Source organism: Desmodus rotundus, chromosome 10, assembly GCF_022682495.2.
Source record: "Desmodus rotundus isolate HL8 chromosome 10, HLdesRot8A.1, whole genome shotgun sequence".
Classification (NCBI taxonomy): Eukaryota; Metazoa; Chordata; class Mammalia; order Chiroptera; family Phyllostomidae; genus Desmodus; species Desmodus rotundus.
In genome coordinates, this window is record NC_071396.1 from 39556691 (window position 1) to 39578029 (window position 21339).

Genomic DNA, 21339 nt, shown 5'->3' on the forward strand with positions numbered 1-21339 from the left:
GGCCGACCCCGGCGCGCGCTCGCCCCCGCCCCGCCCCGCCCCCGCCGGCCTGGCCGAGCGGAGCGCGCAATCCTGGGTGCAGCCCCTCCCCGCGCGCCTGCGTGGAGGCCTGGCCAGCTCCCGCCAGCCTGCACGAGGGCCGGAGCGGGCCGGGGACCCTCCCTCGCCCCGCGCTGTGTCCAGTTTGTCAGTCGGCAGGGATGGGAACGGGGCCTGCAGCCTAGGAGCTTTCCAGGAGCCTATGGGAAAGTTTGAGACGAGAATACAGAAGAGAAAAGCTGAAACTTTACAATTAATTTTAAAATGAAATGTCTGATTTAATATGTCAACTGGTCAATTTTAAGTCATATAAGTGACATCATGGTGGGGGGCGTTCTCTGTAAATAAGACTGTCGGGGACCCACTGGCCTGGAACTGTGAAGACCCCCAAGTGGTTAGGAAGGACCTCTGCGGACTAGATGAAACCTCCGGAGGGCCCAGACAACGGGGAGATGGTGGTAAGACCCCACCTCTACCCCCTGCAGCCCCCCCAAAATGCAGACACCCACACGCCATGTCAGTTCAGCTATGCACCCTTCTAAAGCATAAACGAAGGGGAAGGATAGTTCAGGTGAGGCTGAATTTAGGAGCTTATAGGATATTGGGCTGTGTCCTCATTATCGCTTACAGGTGTCCGGGCCTATGTCTCCTGCCTCTTGCAGTGAGGGGGTGGGATCCGCCTTGCTCAGCCAAGTGCACTGAGAATTACTGTGCTGTTTCAGGGAAAGGGATATAGAGAGAATGCGGGTTAAAACATAAGTCGTCCACGGGTGCTTTCTTAGCGGCATCCTTCACAATTTCTCCCTCCAATTTCTTCTCTTCCATCCTCTCAGCCTCCACCCCCATCATTATCATCTGACTAGTCCCCTCACCCCCTTACTGGGACTGGATTTTATTTACTTGCCTCCAGAAAGTACAGCCCCTAGACCAAAGCAACAAGGACCCCTCCCAAAGCCCAGCACTTATGGAGGACTCTGCTCTGGCCCTGACGCAGCTGGACCCTCTTCACACGGTGGGACAAGGTACCCAAACTCAGGCACCTGAGACCTGGAGTTCCTGCCCAGACAGCCTCCTCTCACTTGGCATGTTCTGGCTGCCCCTGTCTGACACCTCACGTCCCCTACTCCCTTGTCCTTATGAGGGTCTATCGAAGTGTAGTACGTTTGTGCCCCCCAGCGTGAGAAATGTTTATGGAGGTCCACCCTGTGGGGAGAAGGTGGGTCTCTTTGAAGCTCTCTTCTGGCCCCCTGAATTTGTCATGGAGGCATTCGGTTCTGAAACACTTCTAACCCTTCTCTGGCACTTGCTGATCTTCCGGTGAGCAAAGTGGGACCAGGGCTCCGGGCACGGCCCTGGTGGCACCGGCACCGAGGTGGCGCTAGCCCCAGGCTGCACTCGAGGGCGGCGTTAGCTTTAACATCTGATGCAGACCTTGTCTTCAGGTCAAGAGGTTTTTCATTTATGGTAGTGATACAAAGCTGCCTTTAAAAAATTGTGGCAAAGTACATACAACATAAAATTCACCATCTTCACCGTTTTCAAGGACACAGTTCAGTGGCATCAAGTGCAGTCACATGGGTGTGCAAGCGTCCCCACCACCATCTCCAGAATGCTTAAACAACTTCCCATGCCCGCCCCCTCAGCCCACCATGCTACTTTCTGTGTCTATGGATTTCACTACTCCAGGTGCCTCCTGTAAGTGGAATCATGCAGCATTTGTCCGTTTGTGTCTGGCTTATTCCACTTGGCATAATGTCCTCCAGGTTCACCCGTGTTGCAGCAGGTCCGATTTTCTTTCTTCTGAAGGATGAGTACATTCCATTGTATGTCTGTACCGCACTGTGTTTATCCATCCATCGATGAGCACTTGACTCGCTTCCACCTTGGGCTCTTGCGAATGCTATACACATGGGTGTACAAATACCTCTTTGAAATGCTGATTCAAATTTTTGGCGTAAATACACAGAAGTGGGGGTGCTAGATCATAGGATAGTTCGTTCTCCATAGCGGCTGCACCATTAAACATTCCCACCAGCAGAACACCATGGTTTCAATTTCTCCACGTCCATGCCAACACTTTGGACAAAACTACCTTTTAAAACATTTATTTAATTGAAAAAAAGTAAGTGCATTAAAAGTCTTAAGTAAATATAAGCACAGGCAGTCCTGGGCCGTGGAAGATGCATGGGAGGGACTGCCTACCAGCCTGTCCTCTCTGTGGGCCTTTTCTCTAACTCCAGCATATGGGAGCCTCCCCTCTCTCCGCTCCCAACTCTCAGCCCATAAGAAGCCCCAGGTCACCAGCTGGGAGTCCCAGCTGAAATCCATCCTTCAGCCTCTCTGCAGAGCTCTGGAGCCAGGGCCAGGGCCAGCCTCCCAGCTCCCCTCCCTGGTAAGGACTTCCCTTCTTCAGGAGCGCACCTGAGTCCTCGGGAAGGGGGCGCTGCGGCTGAAGTGCACTGAGGAACACCTGCGTGTCTCTGGGAATCAGAGCCCCTTATGGGCTCCCTGGGCAATGTTGGAAACCTCAAACTGTGGTGCAGAGCCTCGCTCTTCCTCCCCTGCCTCCTCCTCATGTTCCTTTCCTTGCTTAAACGGCACATGGTCCCCTCTGGTCCTAGCGAGGACTTTGCCTTTATTATTTACGTGTTCTGTTCCCTTTTTTCACTGCCCTTCACTCCCATCCCTAACCCACAGGCAACCACTGTAACGTGCTGGAAGTGTATCTTTTGCATCGTTGCAACACGCGCGCTATTGTTTAGTGTACGAGCACTTCTGAATTACTGAACTGCGTTGGTTCAGATGTCATTCTACTTCCCGCTCTCTTCGCCCAGCCTATGTCGGTTTTTTAAAAATATATTTTTCTTACATTTAATCATTATTTTTTTCTGTAGCACCCACTAGATCAAGGTGGAGAGCATGTCCAGCACCCCCTGGAAGCACCCCAACACTTCTCAGTCACTAGCACCCCAATATTCTGATTTCTGTAATGATAGAGGCGTCTGCTGTCCTTGAACTTCACAGAAACAGAATCACACAACATGTATTCTCTAGTTTCTTTTTTTCTAATAGTTTCTTTTTTTATTGTATTTTTTTTTCCATCACCACTTATCCCTCTTATATCCTCTTCCACCTCTACCCACCCTCTACCCCCCAGTTTCTTTTCCTTAATATTATGCCTGGAAGATCCTTTTTTTCATGTACTTGCAGCTCTTGGCTTTTTCTTGTTGTATAGTATTCTGAAGGGGATTTGTCTATTTTCCTGTGGATGGGAAATGGGTCTGTACTGATTTCCAGGTGGGGCTGTTATGAATGGGCTGTCGTGAAGACTCTGGCCTTTGGGGGACGGGAGTCCTCGCTGAGAGCATGCGGTCCGGAGCAGAATGGCTAAACGAGAGGGCAGGAGCTCAGTTTCGGTGGATATCAGCACCGACATTTAGGCTGTTTTCCTGACAACCCCGTCTGAACCTCTCTTCCCTGTTTCCACTCTGGGGCTCTGTCCCTTGAAGGTCTTGGTCCACGTTGGCTGCCCCCAGCGCTGCTGCTGCCGCCGCTCATTAACGCAGCCCACCCCGAAGCGTGGCAGAGCGGGACGTGGTGTCAGAAACCCAGTGCAGGCCCCGTGGGGCAGGCTGTCCTGAAGAGGCTGCTCCGAATGTCTTCCTCGTGGACCCCAAAGTCCTCAAGATGCTGCAGGCGCCTGTAGAGACGTCGGGATCGTACCAGAGATGTTTCTGAACACTGCCCAGTGTATTCACGTTCACATCTGATCTCCTGTCCCCTCCTTTTGAAGGGCCCAGTGACAGGCCCTTTCACATGATGGCCTTTACCGAGGACAGGCAGAGGGACAGGCCCCGGGTCCCCAGACACGGGTCACTTCTGAGTCACCAGCACCATCACACAGAAAGGGTATTTTAGGAAGTGCAAAGAACAGTTTTATTTTAATAATTAAATGTTCATTTTAATATTACCTTCTACTTTACAGCAGGTGATTTCACTTTCAATGATAGCAATGCCACCTGTCTTTGAAAAGTGAGGTGTCTTAGAGGAAAACATTGAATAGCAATAGTCCGGTGGAACCCAGATGGGGCACGATTGCAAAAGTGATGTGCAAAAGACCAAAGTGGGAAAGGCTGACAAAGAACTGAGTGGGGGCTTCAGAGACTGGTTCCAAGTCAATGGTGCCGATTGTTAAATATTCGGGAAGTTTGCAAGCCATTCATCAAACCATTGATACCTGGAAATTGGTCACGGGGGCAGTAGGGTAATATTTACACCAGAGCAATTGGCAGACACTATGAATCAGGGCTTGTGCACTCGCGCTCTCTCTCTCTCTCTCTCTCTCTCCCCCCCCCCCTTCCTCCTCCTTCTTCTCCTCCCCCCCCCCCACTCCTTCTTTCTCAGAAAGTGCTTTACCATAATGCCACTGGTTCAAACTCCTGCTTGGCCACATGTCAACTGGGCAACATCAAGGTCATCTCATGTCCCCTCTGGGTCCATCTGTGGAGTGGACTTACTGACCTTTCTCTCTCCAGCTCTGACAGATGCAAACCAGATGGCGGGTGCCTGCAGCCTATAGCTCCTGCAGTCACCCCGTGTCCTTGTGACTTGTTATTGGAGGCGCAGAGACTCTGAGGGTCCCAGTAGCAGCCTGGGTGAGGACTGTGTCACCACCCTCCACAGGCGTCACCCAGAACAGGCTATCCTGAGTAGGTGGACACTCAGGCCGGCCAGCGCCCTCCCCACGCAGGCAGCAGGGGCACGAGTAATAGCACCTTACTTAGAAAGATGCACGATCCACAATGTCCAGCCTTCCCTAAGAAAGAACTTCCAGTGTAAGGAAAAGCCAAAACAATGGCACAGGGGAGCACTTTCCCTGCCACTCGCCACTCGGGCTCAGCCATGCTTCCCATGGGGCCACACATGCTTCGCCCATCGAGTGTCATTTGAAATGTTCTTTTGTGAACTCTTCCATGACCCTCTGGGCTGTTCTTTGTTACTGTGATGAAGAAAGACAATGAACAGTAATTCCATAATAATCCCACACCCTCCCTATTCAAATGTTTCCAGACATCTAAAGTGTCCCCCCACCCTACTGTGTGCCTGGAGTGGGACCCAGTGAAGGTGCTGCATTGGGTGTGATTAGGTCTTTCTAAAGGTCTCAGACTTTGAGGGCACAGTCCCAGCCCCAGCAGATCACGAGTCTCTGGCCGCCCTGCTGCGTCCTGCCCTGGATTGCCCCACTCAGAATTCACCAGAAAACGTGATGAGCTCTGCAGTTTCCTTGTCAGGAACACGAGTACGGGGGTGGGCCAAAGGTTCACCATTGTGGGTATGGGAAACACAGGGTTTATTCTTGTACTGCGTACTTCTCCCCGTACGAACGACTGGAAGCCTGCCTTTGTCCACCGCTGTGTGCTGCTGTGTCAACAGTTACTGCGCTTCTCATCATTTTTAGCATGCCAGGAACCTCAAAAAATGGAAGTGGCCCAGGCTGCTCTCTTGGTCTGCTAGAGGAAGGAAGCACTTGCTCTGCCCCCTGCACTGGGGGCGTGGCCTTAGGGCAGTGGTGGGGGGGCGCAAGGGGGCAGGACACTGGTGGTCCTCTGAGCCCAGGGCTCTGGGGGCCACACCGGTGAGGTAGAGTGAGACCCCCTTCGGACAGAGGAGGGCTGAGACACAACACAGCTCGGATTTGGAACTTGTCTTGGTCTGGGGAGGGGAATTGAATTCTCTTGAGGGCCCTCAGGCATGACAGTTCCTGCAAGTGTCTTGCAGAGACAAAACTGAAGCTCAGTGAAGTGAGCTCTTTGCCCTGAACTCGCCCCTGCTAGTGAGCGGTGAGGGGTGGCACTGGTGTGGGAGCCCCGTCCAGCTGGTTTCCAGACCCTCATTCTTTTCACGCCACCAGCTGACACCGGGCTGAGGAGTCAGACCATGCTTGGATTTCTTGGTACTTGGAACAGCCCAGGAAGCCAGAAGCTCTGTCCAGGAATTTGGCGGGGCCTGGGGCCGATGCTGAGTGGGCACAGGCTGCCAGGGTGGCCGCCTTTTAGCAGGATCGAAGGCATCACCTGGTCCTTTGTCAAGATTTGTTTGGTCAAAGTGATGAATGGCTGAGCGGGAGGAACGGAGGGGGAGACGCCAGCTGGGGTGAGCTGGCCTGGGCAGGCCAGCCCCCTTGTCTGACTGCCGGTCCTCAGGCTAACCTGGAGTGGTGGTCCCTGGGCACCCAGAGCCCCTCTGCCAGGGGGCCTGGCTGTATGTGGAAGAGCCCACCGCTCACAGGCAGGAGAGACATGTGCAGAAAGACTCTTTTGGAAGGCTGCAGGGCAGCTCACCCAGGGGAAGGCAAGGCCTGGGCAGGCAGGGCTCAGTAAGGGCAGCCCCCATGAGGCTCTAGGGACCTGGGCAGGTGGGATGGGGTGGCTCCAGCAGGGCACTGGTGTTGGGCTAAGTCAGCATTGCATCTCTCTAGGAAGAAAACACCTGACCTGTTTAGTTTGACTCAGTTGCCCACGCCTTGGTCCTAGAAACGCAGGGGAGGACCTGGACTGTCAGCCTGCCCTGCAGCAGCTGGTGCAGGGGGAACAGCCCTTGAGAGCCGACAGCCCAGTGGGCACAGGAGACTGGGCAGCTCTGCGTGCTGCCTGATCCCGTGTCCTGCCAGGTGAGTGCCGTGGTTTCTTCCAGATGCAGAGTGGGGGTTCCAAGCTGCTCTCTTCAACCAGCTGGAGGATCAGGTGCTTGCAGTTCATCTGTGGTTGGCCAAGAGGCTGACGTGGGAGGCCCAGCAGCTTTGCTCTGCCCAGCTGCTCGGGGATTCAGGTGAAGCCAGGCAGCGCAAGCTGCCGGCCCAGAGCTGACACCAGCCTTCATGTGCCTTTCAAAACAACGCTCAACACAAGACAAATAAAACAAAACTCTATGCATAAGGATGTTTATTGCAGCATTAGCTCCAGGGGCAAAAAAGAAGTGGAAAACAAACTCATTTATTTGTTAAGCAAATTATAGCACAACAAATTTGAGGATGATTATGCAGCTATTAATATAGCAAGCAAGCTGTAGCAACGCGAGGCGTGCTTGGGACGTACTGCTAAGTGCAGCCACAGAACACAAAATAAAACCCTGGCTGTCATTAGGTAGAGTACGTTTGCATGTGTGAACAAAGCCTGGTAGAGAACAAAATAGAAACTGTTTGGTTTATTGGGGGGATTATGGATGACTGTTTTTACTTCCTTTTTTTTTCTGTTTTCAAAATGTGTTCTTTTTGCAATCAGAAAAAAGGTGTCTTCAATGATCCATCAAAAGACCACTGAGGACCCTATTAGAAGTGGTGGATTGTGGCAGGCGGAGCCAAGGGTAGGAAGATTGGGGTGCTGTGGGGCATCAGGCTGGTAGAGTCGGGGTACGCTTGAGGTCACCCTCAGTGCAATTCTCTGTACATTTAACGATTCTATCTCCATCCCTTGGGGGAAAATAGACATAAACTTGGTCTGTTGACTGTGCAACTTCGCTGAAGATAAGCCTCACGTTATCGTGTGTGAGCTAGGAATGCTGGCGATGTTCTTAAAGAAATCCTGTTGTCCGAACTGCACGACCTTGGGCTTTAATATCGTTACTAAAGGCAGAGGAGGCCAGCTGGTCATCCTCTCTGGAGTCACTATTGAATCTCATTCCTGCCAAGCACTTTTTGCCCCAGGATACGTGACAGAAAGGTGGAGAATATATCTCCCCAGAGAAGCATATGTCCTGTGCTGGGTACGCATCTCCTAAGAAAGTTTGCGATGGGGTTATCCAGATCTTCTCAGATATATAGAAGGAGAAATCTCCCAAGAGACCCTACCTGTGGAGGATGAAAGCCCATGGGAATACCAGGAGCCTGGGTGCCCACATGGGGAATGGGTGGCAGAGGCTGCAATGGGTCTCAGCAGCCATTCCGGCCCCTTCTCTCTTGCCTGACTCCACTTAGGGGCTTTAGAAGGTAAAACCCAACTTCTTCGTACAGGCATCCATCCACCCATCCGCCCACCCAACCTCCCTCCCACCTATCTCTCCAGCCATCCACCCTTCCCTCCTCCCTCCCTCCGTCTACCACCCACTCATCCATCCCCCCCCACCTGCACATGCATCCACTCATTCATTCAGTACATGCTGTTTGAGCAGCAGATCCAGGTACTTGGAATATATAAGCAAAAAATTAAAAATTCCTACTCTCAGAGCACACTCCAGCCACAATGGGTTCGGGCTCATGCACTGGCAGGGGTGGTCGGCTGTTGCCACATCTTCTTCTTCCTCCTGCCCGCCCAAGACCATGACGGAAGCCACACACTGAGGGTGGTGGAGGAGCAAGGGGAAGGAGCCCGGGGTTCGTGCCTTCTGCTTTCTCCTGCTCTTCTTTGTTGACACAGCGACGTGAATGATTTCCTGTTATTCGCGTCCGAGCGCAGCCCTATGCCTGGGCTCTAGCTGTCTTGGCTTCCTGAAATCTCCCCCATACTGCTTATTTTCAAAGACTCCCAAATTGGGCCTAGCCTAAAAAGAGAGCTCCTCCTGACTGAGGGGGCCTGACTCGGAGAGTAAAGGGAGAGTTGGGGTGGGGGTTTGAGTGAAGCGGGCTGTTGGGGGGGGCCTGCAGGCACAGGGTGGTGTGTTCTAGATGGGGACAGTTTAGCTGCAAGTATCAGACATCAAACCCACCGTGGAGGAGAATTCACTTGGTCAGTTATGAAAAGTCTAAGGTTGGTCCAACCTCAAGCACAAGAGAATCTAGAAGGTCAAACAATACCCTCAGAGCTGGGCCTCCTCTCTTCCCCTGTCAACACTGCTGTCTTCTTAGTCGCCTTTGCTCATCCTCAGGCAGGCTCCCCCATGTGGGTGCCAGGGGACCTCCCGCAGGCCCAGGAGCACATTCTGTTCTCTCAGAGGCCAGAGGGCACAGCAGGAGAGAAGGACTCTCCAACCTGTAGTCCGAGTCTCACTGGTTTGTGCCATGGCACTGAGCCAACTGCTGGCTTCGGCGGGCCAGACCCCGCCACACGTTCACCCCTGGAGGCAGACGAGCCCCCTGACCCAGCGCCATGGACTGAGAATGGAGGGTGCATATAATAAAAAATAAACATCTGGTCTTGGCCCCTGGTCCCTGGCACACAGCTTCGGAAACCGTTGGCACCTGTGGAGTGATGGAGTGCCTTCTGTACTCTCAGGAGGTAGGGCTGCGGAGGGCCCCTCAACAGCTTCAGGATGGGGGCTGAGGCCTGAAAGACCTGGCCTTGGTTAGAGGGCTGAAGCTTTCAGCCCCACCTGTCCACCTCCAGCCTTCAGAGAGGAGATTAATTTAATCACCCATGGCCAAGATTTCATGTCCATGTATTGGAACCACCATAAACCCTCAAGACACCAGGGCCTGGAGAGCTCCCAGGCCAATGAACACACCAAGGTGCCGGGCAGGCGGTGCTTGCAGAGGGCGTGTGTGCTCTGTGCACCTGCCCTGGGCCTTTGCCCAGCTATCTCCTCCATGTGGCTATTCCTGCATTGTGGCGTTTTAGTTGTGATAGTGAGTAAAGTGTTTTCCTGAGTCCTATGAATCCTTCTACCAGAATATTGAACCTGAAGAGGGGGGTTGTGGGAACTCCTGACTTTGTCACAGGGTCGGACAGACATGCCAGTCACCTGGGATCTGGTGGCATTGGCAGTGGGGCAGATCTGTGGGACTGTGGGGTCTGTGCTAACGCTGGGTCGTTAGTGTCAGGGTAAGTTGGGTTGTAGGCCCCCCTGTTGGTGTCAGAAGTAGTTGGTGTCCAGAGAGTTGAAGAATTCATTGGTTGTTGATGTGAAAAATAAAAGCCATAACACAGGGTTTTCCCAAGGATGCTGACAGGCATAGGACGTAAGCCTGGGTAGGGACATAACAGATGCACCTGGAGGCAGTTCTCCAGTACCGACCTGGGGCCAGGTGGCTCCTGAAACATGTCCATGGGCGGCTCAGGCTGCGGCTCGGTTAGGATGCTTCGGGCTGCAGGTAACAGCAGCCCTGACTTCCAGGGCTCGAGGAGGAAACCCAGGGGAAGGAGGCTGCGGGAGGGCCCTCCTGCATGGGCTGTTTCCAGCATTTCTTCAGTTGCAGGTGGATGCCAGCAAGTAGCTGGAGCAGCGTATTTCCCTGCTCCTACTGGGTGGGAGACAGCATCTTCCCAACTGCAGAATAAACATCCTCATCGTCAGCCCACTGTGGGGACCTGCCCCGCCAGCCCTGGACAAATAGGGCCTGCAGGGCTGACCGGCTCAGGGCCCGGATGGAGAAGGGGTGGCACCACTTCATCGCTCACCCCTGCTTCACAGAGGATGGGTGGGGCCGGGGAGAGGCGCTCAGTGCGGAGTCCGAGCTGCGTCCCCTGACACTGCCCTGACCCCGTCGCTTTCCCTCCTCTCGCCTCCTCCTCGGCTGCCCCTTCTGTGTCCCTCCCTGTCACACCCTCTCCCCACCACTCTGTCTTCTCGCTCCCTGTTTCCTTTCTGCCTCTCCTGCTTTCCGACTCCCCTCTGCACACCTGTTCCAGGAGCGAATTTTAATCGTGTCTATTTTCACTCCAGCATTGGCTACATGGGTTTCAGCAGGTGACCATACCTCTAAAAGCCTCAAGTTTTTCATCTTTAAAGTGGGGGAATTGATACTGATCGCACATGGTAAATGGGAACATTTAAAAATATATATTTATGGGCTTTGACTTCTGGCTAAGATGGAGGCATAGGTAGACACACTGCGCCTCCTTGCACAACCAAAAGAAGGACAACAACAAATTTAAAAACAAAAAACAACCATAACTGACAGAAAATTGAACTGTATGGAAGTCTGACAACCAAGGAGCTGAAGAAGAAACACTCACCCAGGCGGCAGGAGGGGTGGAGATGGGCAGCTGCGCGGAGAGGACTCGCAGCAAGGTGGCAGCTGGAGGACTGGGGGTCCCACATTCCTGAGCAGATAAACCGGGAGGAACAAAGGGGGAGTGAGACAGACCCACAACCCAGGGCTCCAGCAGGGAAATAAAGCATCAAACCTCTGACTGAGAACACCCGTGGGGGTTGAGGCAGCGGGAGAAACTCCCAGCCTCACAGAGGAGTCCACTGGAGAGACCCACAGGGTCCTGGAACTTACACACACCCACCCACCCAGGAATCAGCACCAGAAGGGTCCAGTTTGCTTGTGGGTAATGGGGGAAGTGACTGAAAGCCAGTGAGAGCCCAGCAAGCCATATTACTCCCTCTCAGACCCTCCCCCATGTACAGTGTCACAGTTGCCCTGCCCTGGTGAACACCTAAGGCTCCGCCCCTTACTACCTAACAGGTGTGCTGAGACAAAAAAAAAAAAAAAAAGGCCCAAATGAAAGATCAGAGCTCTAGAAAAAATATAACTAAGCGATGAAGAGATAGCCAACCTATCAGATGCAGAGTTCAAAACACTGGTAATCAGGATGCTAACAGAATTGGTTGAATATGGTCACAAAATAGAGGAAAAAGTGAAGGCTATGCTAAGTGAAATAAAGGAAAATGTACAGGGAACCAACAGTGACGGGAAGGAAACTGGGACTCAAATCAATGGTGTGGACCAGAAGGAAGAAAGAAACATTTAACCAGAACAGAATGAAGAAACAAGAATTCAAAAAAATGAGGAGAGCCTTAGGAACCTCCAGGACATCTTTAAACGTTCCAACATCCGAATTATAGGAGTGCCAGAAGGAGATAAGGAAGAGCAAAAAATGGAAAACTTATTTGAACAAATAATGAAGAAGAACTTCCCCAATCTGGCAAAAGAAATAGACTTCCAGGAAGTCCAGGAAGCTCAGAGAGTCCCAAAGAAGTTGGACCCAAGGAGGAACACACCAAGGCACATCATAAGTACATTAGCCAAGATTAAAGAGAAGGAGAGAATCTTAAAAGCAGCCAGAGAAAAGGAGATAGTTACCTACAAAGGAGTTCCCATAAGACTGTCAGCTGATTTCTCAAAATAGACCTTGCAGGCAAGAAGGGGCTGGAAAGAAGTATTCCAAGTCATGAAAGGCAAGGAGGATCAACACCCAAGATGACTGTATCCAGCAAAGCTCTCATTTAGAATGGAAGGGCAAATCAAGTGCTTCCCAGATAAGGCCAACTTAAAGTTCATCATCACCAAGCCCTTATTATATGAAATGTTAAAGGGACTTATCTAAGGAAAAGAAGATAAAAAATATGAACAGTAAAATGACAACAAACTCAGTTATTAACAACCACACCTAAAACAAAAACAAAAGCAAACTAAGCAAACAACTAGAACAGGAACAGAACCACAGAAATGGAGATCACATGGAGGGTTATCAACAGGGGATTGGGAGGGGGAGAGAGGGGGGAAGGTACAGAGAATAAGTAGCATAAATGGTAGGTAGAAAACAGACAGGGGGAGGTTAAGAACAGTATAGGAAATGTAGAAGCCAAAGAACTTACATGTACGACCCATGGACATGAACTAAAGGCAGTGAATGTGGGTGAGAGGGGGTGTGGAGGGTGGAGGGGAATAAATGGGGGAAAATGGGACAACTGTAACAGCACAATCAATAAAATATATATTTTTAAAAAACGCCGCTAATGGGCCTGCCAGCCTGGCTGTCACCCAGTGTCTCTCAGCAGCAGCGGGAGCCGTCCCCTCGCCGTCCCCTCCATAGCTGACGTTTTCTACTTTCCCAATTTTTGACACTTGTGTATAAAGGGGTTTTTCCCTTTGGTTTCCATGTAGTTTCTCCTGATGATTTACTTTTCCTTCGTGAAGGTGTCACTCTGTCAGGAGTGTTTTTGCCATCTGCCTCCTCTGCTCACTTTTAATGCTGTTCTCTCATCTTTCTACTGCTGACTTACAGACGTTTGCTGCAGAATCCAGGCATTGGGCCCTTGTCAGTTTTGACTTCACATTCTCTCCCAGTCTATTATCTGCCCACCAACTTTGCCGTTGTCTGCTTCTTTGGACAGAAGTCCTTCATTTTATGTAGTCAAATGCAATGATTTTTGGCTGCATCCATTTAATTTCTATCGTTAAAAAACAGTACAGCAGGATCCACACACAATATTTTAGTCTCGTTACAGTGAAAATAAAAATAGGTCCTTTCCTGTTGCCCCCTCCTCCCCAGCCCCATGTCATCAGCAGGAGAAAGACTGAATTGGAGGGACACCCAGTCTTGGTTGGGGTCATACAGCTATTTAAAAAGAGTGAGAAATACGTGGATCTATTGCATTAACAAAAAGAGCCAGTTGTAATGTGCACAATAAGATCCAGTTTTGGGCCTTGGCTGGTGTGGCTCAGTGGATTGAGCGCCGGCCTTTGAACCCAAGGGCCGCCAGTTCAATTCCCAATCAGGGCACATGCCGGGTTGTGGACCAGGTCCCCAGTAGGGAGCACATGAGAGGCAACCACACACTGATGTTTTTCTCCCTCTCTTTCTTCCTCCCTTCCCCTCTCTCTAAAAATAAATAAATAAAATCTTTTTTTTAAATCCAAATTTGGTTAAAAATTCCTTCACCGTTATCTCTTCATCTATATGTGTTTTTAAGAACAAGGAGAAAGATGAAAGGGATACCCAGCAGGCTGTTAAGATTAACGAGGATATAAATGGGGTGCACATGTAGGAGCAGAGGGTGGTAGGCAGTTCTGGGAAGCTGTGTATCAGAGCCCTGGGCTGCAGCTCCCTACTCCTAGTCGATCCCCAAGTCCTGTGCAACCTACTTCCTTAACACTTTCTGTTCCCATCACTTTGCCCCATCTGTCCAACTGTCTCACTTTCTCTGCCTCCATTTCTCCGTCCCACCTTCCCTCCATCCATCTATCCATTCACTCATCCACCCATCCATCACCCATCATCCATCATCCATCCATCATCCATCCATCCATCCACCCACCCATCTACCTGGGCAAGCTTTGCCCCTGACTCTTCACTCACTGCCTCTTTTCCTTGATGGCCTGTCTGCCCTCAGTGGTTCCCTCTTTCCCAACTGGTGGACTGACTGCAGAAAAGAATGTGACCCTGTCAGGGACTATGACTCTTCAATGGCTCCCAAGGACCTAGAGTGTAAAAGTCAAAATCCTCTTCATGCATCAGACACCGACTTTGCTTTCCACCCCCTCATTCTTGCACCTGCCATTTAGTCCTAAGACCCTTCCCAGAGCTTGGCCTGCTCTTCTCAGCTGGCCTCTGCCACTGTGGGGCCTCACCCTGCAGGTGAGCTGGGGTGAGGGTGATTGGGGCTCCTATGTCCTCTGACTGAAGCTCCTGGGGCCGAGTTTCTAACCTATGAATGTGGGGGCCAGTGGAGAAGGGGGCCACAACCTCTCATCTTGCACTTACTCAGGATTTATCTTTGGCCACAAGGAGCAGGGGGAGGGAGGGGCGCTGAGACATGCTTGTGCCTATTCCTCTGGGGGAGACAGGGAGCCTTGGCTGGGCGTGGGGGGTGGGCCCTGTGTTCTTGGCTGTGCCTGCCTGGGGCACAGCCTCTGTCACTCGGAGCTGAGAGCCAAGAGTGGGACAGCGGGCCATCCAGTCTGAGCTTTAGTATTTTTTAATATTTTCTTCATTTACTCTGTGCTCTTAAGACAATTTCCAGATACTTTTTCTTTTTCAATCAATTTCAACCCTTCTGCTTGTTTTGCTGGGAGGGGGTGGAGCTCCTCCTGCCTCCACTCTGAGGTTTCTTCTGTTCCTGGTGCCTGAGGAGGCCCTTCATGGCCACTGCCCTGAGACACGTCCCTGTCCCTCGCCTCCCTGGGCCCCGGGCCCCCACCGTGTGCTGGGATCACACTACTTTGGGAGGAGACACCTTTGAGAGGTACATCCCCTTCAGCGGCCCCTGTGCTTGCCCTTCGCCCCACTCACCAGTCTGGGTGCTGGACCCCCCGGCGAGGCCACAGGCTGCCGCCCACAGCGATTCACTGTGATTTTTTTGTTGTATTGTTGCTTGAATGAAATTTTATGATTTGGCTTTGAAAGTTACTTTTAAAAATCAGATAATTGCTTGGAAATAATTTATAGAGTTAAATGGCTTATAACAAATCCAGCCATCCCTTGTTTCCTTGCCCCTCCTGTGCTCCTTCCCGGGGCTCCCTGGTTGGGACCCCAGGCTCTGCCCCTGCAGCCTCCCCCGGGCCTGCCCCCGGCTCCCTGTAGTCTGCCCTGCCCATTCCTCTCCCTGGGACGTGCCTGGTCTTGCCCACTGACAGAGGCAGTGATTTCTGACTTCCGTCATCCTTCCTGATTTATTTCCTCATTTTGGCGCACGCATCTCACAGCTGGAGCGTATCCTGATGACGCTAAGTGCTGTCAAAGATCTGGAGGCCCCTGAACCCTGCTGGCGCCAGCTTTCTTGGAAGCAACATTCTGTGGAACTCAGATGATGCAGATCCTGCCTGGTCGCCCACACCAGAGAAACCTCCCACGGCTGGAAGTCGGTCTCGACTTTCTCTCCCCTCAGATTCTGAGACGTGTGTGTTAAATGTTAGTTCATTAATTTGGATAGGTAATACAGGGCGCGATTCAAAAGCAGAAAGTCTTTCTCTATCCACCCAGGGCACACTTCTCAAACATTCCCTATTATGATTAGGCTTTTGTGTATTTTGTTAGTGTTTTAAAAGTTTTGAAGAGATTTTTAATGTCATACAAGTGAGTGCAAATGCGCATCCTTTCCTGTTCCGCTCCCACCGATGCGCAGGCGCTGTGCCTGCTGCTCTGCACTTGCGGCATAACGGACACGGGTCCCTCTTCTCAGCGGCAGTGTCCGTGCACAGGGCTGAGGCGACGGGCTGATCCCGCTCCCTGCTCGCTGGCATGGCCCTGGGGGATGGTGACAGTACCAGTTTTATGGGGTTTGCTGGGCTGGGGCTGGGCAGTCACAACCGAGAGCCGGGTTGAGGGGCAAAACGGAGCTTCCAGCTGAGTGGCACCGCGGCTGTGGCTCTTGGCTGTCAACGGGCTCATCAGCAGAGAGTTTGAGCCTGGGGAGGGCATTGCTGGCGGTGCTGCAGGTGGGGGCCCCCCTCGAGGGCCCCAGATGAGTCTTGCACCAGGGTGGGACACAGAGGCCTGAGACCTGAGCCTGCCTGAGAGGCCTGAGGGGCAGGGGCCACGCTGGTGCTGTCTGTCCCCGAGTTGTCAGGGGCAGGGTCTGTGGTGTCGCTGGATGACTTTGCCCCCTCTTTGAGGACTGCCCTGGGGTCACCTGGGGTCCTGCCCCGAGGGCTGCTGTGCAGAAGGGACAGGCTTTCCCAGAGGCCTGGCTATGGCTGGGTTCTGGGGATAAGTCGCCGGTCACAATGAGATGCCTTCCCAGGGACCTGCAGGGCAGGGGGGAAGGTGGAGTTTGGGGGGCTCTCCAAGGGTGCCGCAATGTGGGGCAGGGCCTCGAGGACCCCCCGTCACCCATGTGAGAATGAACTGACTCTAAACCCCAGCCAGGTCTGAGGCCTCTGAGGCGAATCCCGGTTGAGGAGGCCTTCCTGGCCCCACCCACCTGTTCCCTTCCCGGAGGGCTCAGAAGAAAGTGCTAGGCAGCAAGGAGAGGCCCTAGCCACAGCCCTTTCCTGGCCTCCTGGGCACAGTGGAGCTGCCTGCCGGCCTGCAGCCCTGCGGCCTGAGCACCTGCTACGTGGCTGAGCCGGCAGCTTCACACCAGGGTGTGTGCCGGGCTGGTGTGCCAAGCGGGGCCTCAGGGGCCCTGTCTGTGTCCTGCCACAAAGTGTAGGCCCTGCCCACTGGAGCCCCTGTGGGCCATCTGCACAGGATGGCGGAAGGACAGAGGGCCTCTGCAGGGAAGGGCCCTGAGTCCTGGACGTGGCTAAGGAATCACCTGTGTGGCTGTGAGTGGGGCACCAACCCCTCTGGCCTCCGAGGTTACACCCAGAGAAAGGGCACCAGGGTCCCCAGCGGGGGGCTGCTGGGCAGGTCCTCGGAGAAAAGGCCCTCCTCCGGGCCTCCCTGGGGCCCGGCCCCTCATGGCTGCTCAGAGAGGTGGACAGCCTGCTCAGGGCCCCTTGCATAAACCTGAGACACAACTGCACTCAGTCCCTGTCACCTGGCCCTGCACCTTGATAGAGCTGGTCGTACCCTCCCACAAACTAGGGGTGAGCGCAGGCCTCCCCTCTCCACCCTCCCCTGACATGCACCTGTGCTGGGCCATGGAGGGGCTGGCTGGAGCATGTCAGGGCTCCTTCCCCAGAAGCTGGAGCTCCAACGAGACCCACAAAGTGGGGAACAGCATGCCAGGCAGAGGGAAGAGCAGTGCAAGGACACAGCAGCAGGGAACAGGAAAGGGCGTTTCCTTGGTGTGGGGCCTGCAGGCCTGGGGCATTGGGCTGCCACACCCTCTGTTCTCACTGACCGGGGCAGCTGACTGGCTGCCCTGGAGCCTCAGGCATGGGCTCTGCACTTCTCTCCCCAGCATCCTTTCCCCAGCTCCTCACAGCCAGGAGGGGGCTGCTGCCATCTCCTGCAGACACAGACGCAGGTGAGCTGGGCCTCAGCTGCAGGGAGGGAGCACAGCTGTGGGAGGCACCTGGGGGCTGGCCTTGGAGAGAGAGAGCTGGCATCCCAGGCCTGGGTGGGGGATTGTGGGAGGTTGGGGGTGGGGCACTGTGGCCACCTGCCATTCTCGAAGCTCAGCCTTCTGGGGTCTCCTCACAGGCTCTTGCCCTGAGTTACTCAGGAGTGAGAAGATGGAGCCGGGAGACCGGTGATGCCTGGGCCCTTGGTGTGGGCTGGGAGCCTCCTTCCGAATATCTCGTCTCCTATGGCCGGGGTAGGGCACAGCTCCCTCTGGACGGAACTGCATAGTGGGCAGGCCTCCCAGAGCCCAAGGCCCTCAGCCCTGCAGCTGCCACCGTGTGTCCGCATAGCCATTCACCCCTCCTGTGCCACTCCCCCTGCTCCTGAGAGGCCATGCTCAGTGTGACCAGAAAGCAGACAGTCCCCGCTGACGTAGCCCCAGGAAAGGCCAGACCCCGAGAGAGCACACTGGGTGGGGCTGAGGGAGTGAGGAGGGGTTTCTAGCCAGCTCCAGGGGCCCCCAGGATACCTGGGGTTTGTCCCAAGGGCCTTGCCCAGGCCCCGGTCAGGAGCTAGATGCGGCTGAAGCCCAGTCCCTGTTCTGCCATCCATTCCCTGCAGACTCAGCCTCTCTGAGGTCTCCGCTGGACCAGGGGGGCTGGGCAGGGCACAGAGCAGCCCCTGCTTCACCCTTACAGGCAGCGCCCCTCGCCTCAGCCAGGCTGCTGGCCCTCTGGGAGTCTTGTCGACGTCCCGGGGTCACCCTGCTGCCAGGGTAGCTGAGCCTGGTCCTGGGTGGGGCCCGACGTGTCCATTCAGCCCCGACACACACCTCTTTGCCCGGGAATGGCGGTGCACAGCACACTCCCGGGCTTCCTGGCTGGGGCACCTGGCCACAGGCCAGGTGAGGGCTCAGCAGCTCCACAGCCTATTTGCTTCCTGGCCCAGAAACTGGGCTCGGCGTGTAAGGGGCTGCGTGGGGGCCCCACGGCCGGAGTCTCATGGTGGGCTGAGGGTGCCTCCCTGGTTTCAGACTCCCCCTGCTGCCCCAGCCTCGAAAAGAGCGGCGTCTGGCCGAGCGCAGGGCTGTGGAATCTGCTCATCCGAGGCTCGTCAAGCACTCATTCGGCAGCAAGCCCTGTCAGTTGGCATGGCCTGGGGGCCGTGGGGCGGAAGTGGCCATGCCGCACCTGCCCAAGGCCACAGCATTCCCAGGCCCGCGTGCTGGCAGAAGCCCACGGTGAGAGACGGGATGTGGACGTGGGTACGCAGGGTGTACGAATGTGTTTATACCAGCTCGACAGTTTACAATGTACTGTACACGTTGCCAACTCCGTGACTCAAATTTGTCCTGCTGACCAGCCTCCCAGCTGTCACCAGAAAGCTGTCCCCTGCTACCAGAAAGATCCAGAAAGGGGGTGCCCAGGGCTGCAGAGACCAGTCCATATCAAGGGGCAGGGGAGGGGCCCTCTGCAGAGTGCGGGGCCCCTCTCACAGCACCCTAATGCCTGCTGGAGAGGCGAAGGCTCCCAGGCCCCTGGCGGCAGACCGGCGTCGGCCTCCACGCCGGAGTCACCTGGCAAGAGCGGGTCCTCGTGGAGGATGGACAGACTGCCCACTAATGCGGCCACCATGGTCCTGAAGGCAGGGCCCCCGAGGCATGTGCTGCCCATGAGTCTGGAGGTCCCAGGCCCTGCCAGTGTCAGGGTCCCACCAAAGGGGGAGAAAAGTCTCCTGAGCCACGTGGTCAGCGTGGCGGGCACCAGGCCTCGGGGTCATCGTGTGCAAAGCAGCGAGGCACCCAGGTCTCCCCTGACCTCTGGGCCAGCCGAGTCAAGGCTGCAGAGGGCTTCCTCTCCTCCTCCTCCACCTCCTCCAGCTCCCCGATCCTCACGTCTTCCCCAAAATAGAAGACCTGCAGATTTAAACAGGCCCGGCCCTTGGTTATACTTCTCTCCAGCCTGTGACCTCCTCAGCAGGTCGCCTCCCACCCCAGGGGGCCTCGTGCCAAGTCCTTGGCTCAGGCCCACTGGTGTCGGTCACTTCCGCCCGCCACTCGGCTGTGCCAATGGGCTGAACAAGCAGGAGGTGGTGCGTGTCTCACTTTCCAGTGGGGACATACGTGTTAATCACCTGCAGGAGCAGCCACCAGCCGTGGGGCGGTCGAGGTCCCAGCCTCCTCTTCTACCCAGCCCTTGAGTTTCACCCTCCACCCAGGGTCATGGCCTGACCTGCGCTGTCTCCTCAAGGGCTGGGGGCTCCCAGGAGGCGGATGAGTGGGCCCTGATGAAGCCCAGGAGCCCTGTCCAGGCCCCAAGCACCCACCCCCACTCCCACCTGGGCACACAGACTCACCTGAGAGATTTCCACCTCTCTTTTTCTGTGTGGTTCTCTGGGCTCTCACTTTCATAGGAAGCCAAATAAAGACCTAGCCAGGAAATGAAATGATGCAATTATGGTCGATGATTATAACCTGTTGCACTCCCAGAGTTTTACAATTAAACTTGCAGTTGGGAGATAATTGGGAACTCACACGCAGTTGTAAGAAGTAACAAGAGACGTGCACCCGGTACCCAGGGTCTCGGAATGGCACTCACTCGCAAAACCTCAGGGCAGGACGGCCCCAGGGGCGCGGACCCCAATCCTCCCCTGCACAGAGCAGAGCGTGCACCCCACCAGGAGCCCTCCTGGCGCCTTTATAGCCACGCCCAGTTCCCTCCCCTTTCCCTTTCCTGACCCCTGGCAACCACTAATCTGTTCTCTCCATCCTTTCAACCCTGTGATAGAAATGGAATCGGACAGTTTGTAACCTCTCGGGGCTGGCTATTCTCACTCAGCAGAATTCCTGGGAGCTTTGGGCGAGGTGCAGGGAGCGTGGGCCGCTGCCCGGTGCTGCGCGGTGTTCGCTCCGGGTGGAGGCGCCAGCCGCTGCGCGACCGCCCCTTCGGCCCCCGGGGTGGGATGGGGTGGGGGGCGTTGGCGCTGCGCCCCTGCAGACGTCGGTGTGCGGGCTTGTGTGTGAGCACGAGTATTGCTTTCTCTGGGATGAGTGTGCAAGAGTGCACCTGCGGAGTCACGTTTAGTTGTGTACTTAGTTTTATAAGAAACTCTTTGTTTATTCTACATCCTAAAGATTTTCTCTTTTTCTTTTTTCCATAGTTTTACATTTGAGTCTGTGATTCTTTTGAGTTGGTTTTTATGTAAGTGTGACCCTTAGGCCAAGGCTCATTTTTGGGCCCGCGGTGTCCAGACACCCCGCAGCCGCCGGTTGAAGAGGCCGTCTTCCCGGGGCCGACCCGCTTCTTCAGCCTCGTCAACCCCCGGGAACGTTCCTGAGGCTCTGTTCCCGTTTCCTGCCTCTGTCCTGCCACCTTCACATTGTCTCTGTCGCCGTGGCCGGAGAATATTGGCCTTGATGCTGGGTAGCGTGATCCTTTCCACTTTATTATACCCCCCTCGCCCCCTAAAATTGTTTCAGTTATTCTAGCTCCTTTGTTGCATCATATAAACATTAGAATAAACCTGTCCACGTCTACAAAAAAATACCTTGCTGGGATTTCGCTAGGAATGACATTAAACCTGTGCTTAAATCTGAGGAGGAGAATTCGGATCTCCGCTAGGTTGAGCCTTTCACCCCAGGGGCGCAGGGCTTCCCGTGCGTTCAGCTCTGCTCTTTCCTCGTAGATCGGCCGTTTCCAGCCAGAGAGTCTCGCGCTCGTTTTATTAGTTCACGCCCACTTCATTT

The 21339-nt window shown here is 54.3% G+C and overlaps 1 protein-coding gene across 1 annotated transcript in view; it reads right to left on the reverse strand.

Annotated features, from left to right (window-relative positions):
• Positions 1-19380: 19380 nt before the first annotated feature.
• Positions 19381-21339, reverse strand: part of RASGEF1C (RasGEF domain family member 1C) — a 66655-nt gene continuing 64696 nt past the window's right edge. The window contains exons 13-14 of the mRNA XM_024551254.4: positions 19950-20022; positions 19381-19509 (exon numbers count right to left, since the gene is read on the reverse strand). Of these exons, the coding sequence (XP_024407022.3) occupies positions 19485-19509; positions 19950-20022 (98 nt within the window). The 3' untranslated portion in view covers positions 19381-19484. The remainder of the gene's footprint in view (positions 19510-19949; positions 20023-21339) is intronic.